The sequence below is a fragment of the Nannospalax galili genome, unplaced genomic scaffold (genome assembly GCF_000622305.1).
Source record: "Nannospalax galili isolate Female #2095 unplaced genomic scaffold, S.galili_v1.0 scaffold307, whole genome shotgun sequence".
NCBI lineage: Eukaryota > Metazoa > Chordata > Mammalia > Rodentia > Spalacidae > Nannospalax > Nannospalax galili.
The window spans coordinates 4,723,997-4,734,342 of record NW_008359625.1 but is presented as its reverse complement, the minus strand read 5'-3'; the positions used below and the strand labels follow the sequence as shown (position 1 = coordinate 4,734,342).

At 42.3% G+C, this 10,346-nt stretch overlaps 1 protein-coding gene across 5 annotated transcripts in view; it reads right to left on the bottom strand.

Annotated features, from left to right (window-relative positions):
* Window positions 1–4,689: 4,689 nt before the first annotated feature.
* Ttc26 (tetratricopeptide repeat domain 26) overlaps window positions 4,690–10,346 on the bottom strand; it is a 72,380-nt gene continuing 66,723 nt past the window's right edge. For 4 of the 5 annotated variants that reach the window (XM_029558863.1, XM_008823484.3, XM_008823488.3 and 1 more), the window contains 2 exons: window positions 10,145–10,278; window positions 4,690–7,091 (listed from right to left, as the gene is read on the bottom strand). In XM_029558863.1, the coding sequence (XP_029414723.1) occupies window positions 6,980–7,091; window positions 10,145–10,278 (246 nt within the window). In that variant the 3' untranslated portion in view covers window positions 4,690–6,979. The remainder of the gene's footprint in view (window positions 7,092–10,144; window positions 10,279–10,346) is intronic. The other variant, XM_008823487.3, reaches the window with a different exon arrangement.

The following is a 10,346-nucleotide window of genomic DNA, read 5'->3' as shown; positions in this document are numbered from 1 at the left end:
TAGTAGCACATCCACTGGAAAGATAGTGAACATCTCCTCCCACCTGGGACCTCCAGGTGCCTGGTTCCCCAAGATTACATTCGACCTCTGAGACCTGCTTGAAGAAGCTTGGGAATCGTACACCCCCCCAGGCACTGTAAATTATGCTTGCCAGTCTCCCCTTGGCTGAAAGAGGATGAAGAACCACCACTTCTATGTTTGCCTGTGTGACAATGGTGACTGAAGTACTTGTGGGGGGCCAGAGGGCTATTTCTGTGCTTCATGGAGCTGTGTGTCTACTGGATATATTAATTGGGTTGCCCCCATCACTACCGACTTGATCCAGGTAACTGAGGTCCCAGGCCTAACCCTTTGGTGAAACCCCAGATCAAGGCAATTCGAGGGATCCTGTTCCTCCTCTAGATGCAGCCCTATCTCCTTGAGCTGCACCCCAAAAGGAAAGGAACTTAAAAACCTACAAAAATGGATTGATGGGCGAACTTGGGGCCTCAGGTTATACACCACAGGGACTGATCCAGGAATACTTTTTTCAGTCCATCTTCAGGTGGGTCCAGTCTTGGGGATCCAGATGGGGCTGGCTCAGACAGTGTTACAGCCTATAGGACAACCAACATCGTCCTTAACTATTTTTAAATCAGTCGAGAGGCCAGCTCCTAACCAAATTGTCCGACTGGATAAAACTGCTACTTTGCCCACACCTAGATCCACACCCCCAGAGATCCAAGGAGTCCAAGAGCCCTTACAGCCATTCCCTGGGCTTATGAATCTCCTAAATGCCACCTTTATTGCTTTAAATACTTCCCCTAACCTTACTATCTATTGCTGGTTTTGCATGGACCCAAGCCCCCCCCCTTTTATGATGGCTTAGCTCTCCCAGGAAATTATGTTGTCACTTCTAACCCCACTGCCTGTAGAATCCCCCCGCCTACAGGGAGAAGGGGGCTTACCCCCACCCAAGTGTGTGGAAAAGGTCTATGTGTGACTTCCTCACATAAAATTGTCCCCCCTTCTTACCAACATCTATGTAACTCTGTTCAAGAGATAGGGGCTGCTACACCTAACCCATATATGGTGCCCCCCAACTCCACTTGGTGGGCCTGTACCTCTGGCTTAACTACATGCCTCCACTCATCCATTCTTAACCAGACTGGGGATTTTTGTGTACTAGTGCAGCTAGTTCCCCACCTATATTATAGAACAGACATAGAAATGGAAACCAGAGTCTCAAAAGAGTCTAGACCTCGTAGGGCCATAGGAACCACTGCAGTTGTCTTGTCTACTCTACTCAGGGTTGGGGTAATCACTGCAACTGGTCTGGGGGCTTCAGTGCTAGTCTTCCAGGATAAAAAATTATCACCTTCTTAGACAGGCCATAGACTTAGACATACAATCATTAGAAACATCTATCTGCCACCTTGAAGACTCTCTATCCTCTTTAGCTGAGGTAACCTTAACAAAATAGGAGAGGGCTGGATTTACTTCTAGAAAAAGGAGGACTCTGTGTTGCCCTAGGGGAACAGTGCTGTTTCTATGTTAATCACTCGAGGCTGATGTCTGTAAAAGACTCAAGAGAAAACGAATGACTAAATCAACAAAATTGGTACGAACCCCTATTTGACTGGTCCCCATGGTTAACAACTTTGATCTCAGCAATAGTCGGACCCCTCCTCTTACTCCTATTAGCAGTCACCTGTGGCCCCTGTATTCTTAATGCCTTGCTCAAATTCATCTGAGAATGGATACAGACAGTCCAACTGATGGTACTGCATTTGCAGTATACTCATTTAAATCGAGACCCTGAGCCTTACGACAATATAGAAATGGTTCCACTGCCCTAAATGCACAGTCTAACCACTTCTTTCTGCTGCTGTAATTTGCTTGCCTTAAAGATTTAACCCTTGCCATAACTCTAGGGGAGAATGAAGAGCCAGAATGCTCTGACTCCATTTTGGCTAGCTTCTTTAGACAATCCCAGACAAGCTTAGGCATATTGTACATGTAAAAGTCTTAAAAGGTATGAACAAAAACTTCTGATTCTAAAAGATATTAGCACATTCCAATGCCCTGAAGACAGCCCCTACCAATCGAGACTTTCTCTGTACACAGGATATGGGTCATCCAATTATTTTAAAAAGATGTTTGGCATGCACGGGTTTCTGGGGAGTGCCCCAAGAAAAGCTCCTGCCTGCTATTGTTTGGGGCCAGACTCCATCTTTGGCTCGTGAAGTCTGTGCCCGGATAGCCGCCATTTGGTTGTTGTCCTTTTTTCACTTTAAATTCTTGAATAAACTTTTTGTATAATCTTTTTGGGTATCTGTGGGAATTATTCTCGATTCTTGAACCCTAACATTGTGCGGGCTCATCCGGGATTCGAGAATAGAGATCCCAGGCCCATGGAAGTGCCACCAGAGCCGGCCTTGGTACGTTCTCTCTCTCTTGAAGAGCCAGAATGCTCTGACTCCATTTTGGCTAGCTTCTTTGACAAGCCCAGACAAGCACAGGCATATTGTACATGTAAAAGCCTTATAAGGTATGAACAAAAACTTCTGCCTCTAAAAGATATTAGCACATTCCAATGCCCTGAAGACAGCCCCTACCAATCGAGACTTTCTCTGTACACAGGATATGGGTCATCCAATTATTTTAAAAAGATGTTTGGCATGCACGGGTTTCTGGGGAGTGCCCCAAGAAAAGCTCCTGCCTGCTATTGTTTGGGGCCAGACTCCATCTTTGGCTCGTGAAGTCTGTGCCCGGATAGCCGCCATTTGGTTGTTGTCCTTTTTTCACTTTAAATTCTTGAATAAACTTTTTGTATAATCTTTTTGGGTATCTGTGGGAATTATTCTCAATTCTCGAACCTTAACACTATCTTATCATTTCATTGCATTTATAGTGTCTTAGAATTAAAAAAAATTTTTTTTCTTATTTTAATTTTAAAATATTTCATAAGCATTGCTTTCTTTAAGAAGTAACATGATCAGGGGGCTGGAGAGATGGCTCAGCGGTTAAGAGCACTGACTGCTCTTGCAGAGGACTCAAGTTCAATTTCTAGCACCCACATGGCAGCTATGAACCTTCCTTAACTCCAGTTCCAGGGGAATCCGAAGCCCTCTTCTGACCTCTGCGGCACTGCATGACATGGGTGCATTCACATACATGCAGACAATACACTCATACACGTAAAATAAAAATAATACAATATTAAAAAAATAGTAAAAAATAAAATGTGCCTGAGTATGTATCTGTGTTGGGGCATGTACACGAGTGCAGTTGCACATGGAGGCCAGAAGAGGGCATCAGTCCTCTGGAGCTAGAGTTATAAGTTGGGTTGGGAGCAACCAATGTTGGCTGAATTGGGTCCTTTATAAGAGACATACTTGCTCTTAACCACTGAGCCATCCCTCCCTCTCACTGCCTTCTAACATCTCTCAATATTTTGTTCCTACTGATGACGTCAACCACAGCTTACTAAGTTTAGCAGTGTGGGACTTCTCTTGGACTGACGTTCTTCCAGGCCAGGACTCTGAACTATTTTAGTATCTTCAGATTGCTGCAAACTCAACACAATAATTAGATGGTGTGATGGTTTGAATGAAAATTTCCCCCATAGGCTCCAAGTGTTTGGACATTTTGTCCCCAGATGATGGCACTGTTTTGGGAGGTTTTAGAAGGTGTGGCTATCCTGGAGGAAGCACATCACTGGGGTGGGCTTACAGAGTTCTTAAGCCTTGCCAGATCTCCAGTTGTTCTCTTGCTTCCTGTGCCTGTGTGATGATATGAGAGCTTAGCTTCTGCTGCTCCTGCTCCAGCCACCTCCAGCCACCATGCCTCCCTGCCATGACAGACTGTTATTATCCTGGAACCGTAAGTTCAAGTAAACTCTTCCTTCTATAAGTTGCTTGGGTCAGTGTTTCTATCAGAGCAACAGAAAAGTGACTAATACAGATGGAAACCACAATACATGTGGTCAGATCTCACAAGTCTTTTGCTCTACCAGTTATTACATGTTCAGTTATTTCATCAACAAGTAGTTGAGTGTTTGCTCTATGTGAGACACTGCACTATGCACTGGTCACAGAACTCCAGAATGCATAGTAATTCAGCAAAGAGCCTAACCTAATGATTCAGTAAGAACCACCAGGCTTTTGGTGGAAAGGGCTTCTTAGGCAATTCTCCTTTCTCTTGTAAACAGTAACTTGTGGGCCTAAAATGCTACTTTCTATCTTTGTTCTAGGGCCAAGAAAGAAAGGGAAATAGGACATGCCCAAGCCCTGCACCTACTACATGAAACAGAATATCATGATGAGAAATAACAGGGCTAGCAAAATGGCAGAGTAAAGAGCTTGCTGTGCAAGCATAAGGACCTGAGTTCAGATCCCTGCCTCCCATGTAAAAAGCTGGACGTGGTGGCATGTGTTTGTAATCATAGCCCTGGGGGAGGAGGAGACAGAAGGAATCCAGAGATTGAATCCAGAGATTTACTGGATTCAGCAAGTCTAGGTTCAGTGAGAGACCCTGTCTCACAAAATAAGGTGAAGAGTGACAGAGGAAGATACCCAACATTGACCTCTAACCTCCACACGTGCACAGACTGGCACACACATACAAACATGCATATATACCACACACACACACACACACACACACACACACACACACACACCAAAAAAATTAATTTGAATATAGTACAATGGTATATAATCATTCTTTTGAGGTACAAAAATAATTGTAAAAGTTATTTTTTTCCATTTATAAGTAACATATGCTTCAGACTTTAAAGAGTACATTGATGCTGTAGACTGTACACAGTACACATCATCCCCAAGCCTGGGCCTTCTTCCCCTGGACCATCACCTGTGAGAACAGCCACGAGGCCAAGCCTGAAAACTTGTCACGATATTTCAGAAGCAACTATCCTTTTTTTGGTGTGGGGGGGGGTCTTTTTGAGACAGGGTCTCCCTGTAGTCCCAGCTGATCTGGAACTCGCTATATAGACCAGGCTGACCTCAAACTCACAGAGATCCACCTGCATCTGCCTCCCAAGTGCTGGGATTAAAGGTGTGCACCATCATGCCCAGCTAGAAACAACTATCCTTAATAACAGAACTTGATGTACTTCTCTTTAAACTAGGCTTCTTGTTTCTGACTCAACTTGTAGATTAAAAACTTTTAAAATATTAATCTAAAATTCTGTTTTGGGAATTAGCCACCTCCCACCCCCTACCCCCAAAGATAGGCATCAGAGAGAATCATGAATGTTAAGTTCAACAAAAGCTCATTTAAATGAAATCATGAATGAAAAAAATTTCAGGTTTAAGGAATTTTTAATGAGTAAGTCACTGGAAGACAGATTTTCCTGCCAAAGGCTACAGAGGAATTTATCTGTCTTCTGACTGCTCTGCTTTGCTGTACTTTAAGCAAGGTAAATTTTACAAGGATGATTCACAAACTCATAGCAAGTTCTGCCTATATCTGACCCACCTGGTCCCTTGGACACTGAGAAGCAGCTATTATTAAAAACATAGGAACAACAGAGTGAGGAAACGGGAAGCTTTGGCATGAGGAAACCACCTTTTTTTACTAGAGTTTGGTTATTGGGCCCATTTACTGTGATTTGTGTTCTGGACCAGTCAGATCTGAGCCTAATGTAAAAGATGGTACACTGTCTACCTTCCAAGCAGAGCTCAAGAACCCCTTGCAATTGACCAAAGGTGAAGGGTCCTGCGCAGCCACCGGTCTTCTCTCTCCTAGGCTGCTTTTTCTCTGGCCAGTTCCCAGCTTCTGTACAACTTTATCCAGTGGGAGGCTGGGGACAAGAGGAAGAACTAATGCAGTAATTCTAGAAATTCTTTCAGTTCTTTCCCTGTTCATTCTCTGTTCTACAAGAATGGCTCTGCATGTTCTAGACTTGTAACACTGTATACCTTAAACTTATAGAAAAATGTATATGGTGTAGGATCAAAGGTAATCTAATATATAAAAAGATTTCAGTGTATTTTCTGAAAAATAGGATGTGAGCCTGAGAATGCTCAGTTATAGAAGAGGTTTATGTTGTGAGCGCTCAGAAACATGATGAAAGTCTACCTGTTAGGTCCTTCAAAAGACCCTACACAATCCAAGGTTTATAATCATTACATCAGTAAATACCTACTGTATGTGCATGTATGTATAGAATATAAACATGTGTATATGTTTCAAGGCATATATAAAACCTTTGCAGCCCTATGTTCAAAAATTGATGCTTATTCAGCAGACACATTAAGAAAAAACTTACCTTGCTTTGTTACCTAAAATATGATGGAGAAGTGATACGATTATAGGGACACCATGTTTTGACAGTACTCACCTTTTAAAGACCTGCAGCACTCAACTTATTACATTGCAACATGTTATCAGCAGTAATTCAATTACTCAAAGAGTAATCCCATAAGCCTATGATATATTAATGACTGGACAGTTTGATAGAGGATCTTACTGCCATCCTTAGAATCACACAGCTTGTTAAGACCTCTATCCTCCCAAGATTCAGAGATGTATCCTTTATGGAATGGGATAATGTACAGAGATGACAGAAGATGGGAAAATGAGGGTTATTCTTTAGCATCATGATACTTGTTACTGCAGTGGGGAGAAAAGGTGATGAAATGCCAACATGAAAAGAGAAAAAGCTATCATGTTCTCCTTAAAGCCAGCAAATGACATAAAAATACTTGGAGTAATTTTGGAAGAAAGGCACCAGGTAAGTCCAAAGTGATTTTGCCAGTTGGATCACACAGTGGCCACAGCAGGGACTACAGAACTTTGTTCAGCCAGATGGCTAGGTCCACGCAAGTCAGTCACTCATCTTGAGGCTTGAAGAGCGAGGGAGGAAATGTCAATCAGACAGAGTCCTGTGTCTTATATTCAACTGGGGGAAAATGATTTCTGCCATTGTTCTGGTGTGGAAGCTAGTCCTTAGGATTAGGGCTCTCTGGCTATTTTAGATGGGCACTCTGTTTTCTTTGGCCCATTTCTTCATGATTCGGATGATGTACTCTACTTGGGTGTTTCCTGTGCTTCTCAGCAAATGGAGCACTTCTCGGAGAGTCTCTCTAAGAAAAAGTTTGAAGGAACAGAATGTCTCAATAAAGAAGGAAAAATCACACACACACACACACACACACACACACACACACACACAGAACTTTATAGTGTATTCTAGTGAGGCATTTGTGGTAATGGATTCCTCCACTGTGTGCTCATCAGCCCATTAAAAGTTGCCGGCACGGGGGCTGGAGAAATGGCTCAGCAGTTAAGAGTACTGACTGCTCTTGCAGAGGACCCGAGTTCGATTCCCAGCACCCACATGGCGGCTACGAACCATCCTTAACTCCAATTCCAGAGGAATCCAAAGCCCTCTTTTGACCTCCGTGGCATTGCATGACATGGGCGCGCTCACATACGTGTAGGCAATATAGTGATACACATAAAATAAAAAAATAAAATAACTTTTTTTCTGATAACTTCATGTACTCTTTCTTTCTTTCTTTCTTTTTTTTTTTTTTTTTGTCTTTTTGAGACAGGGTCTCCCTGTAGCCCCAGCTGTCCTGGAACTCACTATGTAGACCAGGCTGACCTTGAACTCACAGAGATCCACCTGCCTCTGCCTCCCAAGTGCTGGGATTAAGGGTGTACGCCACCATGCTCAATGGGTTTCTATTATGTTGGCATAGGAAAATGGAAATTTGGTGAAATCTTCATCAACCCAGTCTCCTTGTTTACCTGTAACATACACACACACACACACACACACACACACACACACACACACTCATAGCACTGAATTTAGGGTACTGTATTCAAATTCTGGCTCCACTGCTAAAAATTCTCTTCAATTTCTTCGTTTCAGGTGATACTTAAAAAAATTTTTATTTATTATTTTTATTTTATGTGTATGTGTGTATTGCCTACATGTAGGTAAGTGCACCCATGTTGTGCAATGGCCAAGGAGGTCAGAAGAGGCTGACAGATCCCTTGGAACTGGAGTTACAGACAGTTATTAGCTGCCATGTGGGTGCTGGGATTCGAATCTGGGTCTTTTGCAAGAACAGTGTTCTTAACTGCTGAGCCATCTCTCCAGCCCCTCAGGTGATACTTTTAAACTGAGTATCACTAGTATATTTATAACATTTTAAAAAGCCATAGGAATGGGAGGTTTCCTCAATAAATTTGCCCAAAAAGTGTTCAAATACAGTAATAAATATAGAATACCCAGTAAGGACTAAAATGCCTTTGGCAAATGCCTGGCATTTATGCTTTAATTAAAAATTAAACTTAAAAATTTCATTTTATTCTATTTATGTGTGTGCATGTGCCCCTGTGTATGTGTCTGTGTGAGTATGTATGCACATGTGTACGCAGGGGCTTAGAGGCCAGAAGAAGGTGTCGGATCCCTTGGAGCTGGAGTTATAGGCTTGATGTGGGAGTTGGGATCTGAACTCTGGTCCTCATGATTGAGCTACAAGTGTTCTTAGCCACTATGCCATCTCTCCAGCCCCAAATTCAAATTTATTACAACTGAGATTTTAAGTAATGCAGGCAAAAGCTTCCCTGTTGTTTGACCTGAACTCTAGGTGACTGCCTGTGGATCCACTTCACTTACAGTTATCTCGTTTCCTACTCCTTTTCTCCTGTGAGGAACTTCCTTCGCCTGACTAAAGTTTCGAACTTTTATTTAGGATTGGAAGTAGGTACAAGGCAGGAAATAATTTTTGATAATTTGATTGCAAAATTATTACATGTCTATCTATATGCATAAATCATAAATATATTACATGGAGTTATTTATAGAACACTGAATGAATTAATTAGCTTTCAGAGATAGGATCTCACTGCAGGCTGACTTTTATGGCCTTGACCTCAAAATCTGTTTCAGGCTCCCATGTGTCAGTATTCCAGGTATGCACCACCATGCCCAGTTCTGAATTTATTTTTAAGTATTTTAATTTTTATTCACATGGAATTATGAGCCTCTTAGTTTCATGTATTACATATCAGCATTTCCTGGAATATATAAAGGCAGAAGCAAAAACAGAATTATTAACCATGTCCACTCCATTCCTACTTTGAGGCCTAAATGAAAAGGCACAAGAAAAAGCCAAGAGGCAGAAAAAAGAGTGGAGGAATGAACACCATTCTGTTTATGAAATAGCTATTCATCTGGAACCAAATGCACACCTTGCCCTTACATTTGACAGCTCTAGTATATGTGGTGTCCCTAAGATATGACTTAGAGTGATTTGATTCCCATAAAGTAAGGCATTTCTGGAAGAAAATGACCACACAGAAATTTTAAATGATTTTTTTTTTTTTTGGTCTTTTTGAGACAGGGTCTCCCTGTAGCCCCAGCTGTCCTGGAACTCACTATGTAGACCAGGCTGGCCTTGAACTCACAAAGATTGTCCTGCTTCTGCCTCCTGAGTGCTGGGATTAAAGGCATGCACCACCATGCCCAGCTTAACTGAATATTTTTATCACTCTAATATCTATCTGAGTTTTCAGAAGATACCATCTTTTTTTTTGGGGGGGGGGTTGTTGCGGGTTCTCCTCAGGCCAGCTGTGAAGACCCTCAGAAGATACCATCTTTTAAAAAAATGTTTATTTATATTTTTATTTTATGTGTATGCATGTATTGCCTGCATGTAGGTAAGTGCACCCATGTCGTGCAATACCTACAGAGGTCAGATCCCCTGGGACTGGAGTTACGGACAGTTGTTAGCTGCCATATGGGTGCTGGGATTCGAACCTGGGTCTTCTGCAAGAACCACCAGTGTTCTTAACTGCTGAGCCATCTCTCCAGTCCATCTTTTTAACATTTTATTTATTATTTTTATTATTTTTTTTTATGTGTGTTAATATATTGCCTGCACATATGTTAAGTGCACCTGTGTCCTACAATATCCACAGAATCAGAAGAGGGCACTAGATCCCCTGGAACTGAAGTTAAGGATGGTTGTTTGCCACCATGTGGGTGCTGGGAATCAACCTCCATCCTCTGCAAAAGCAGCCAGTGCTCTTAACTGTTAAGACATCTATAAGCCCTCAGAAGATACTATCTTACACAGGGCTGCTGAATAGAGGTGGTTTCTCCCATTTGTTTACTTACTTGGGTTCTTTCCTAGCTAATATCATCTGGAAAATGCCCACGCAGGCACCACGCTTGCCTTCCCAGTACTCAGGGTTGGGATCCAGCCTCTCTAGGACATCAAAAGCTTTGGCTGAATAGTAGAACTGGCCCATCTGAACAAAAGAAAGCATGGTAGTAGTGCTGATATGGTCAAAAGACTGGACAGAATGAGACATGCAGA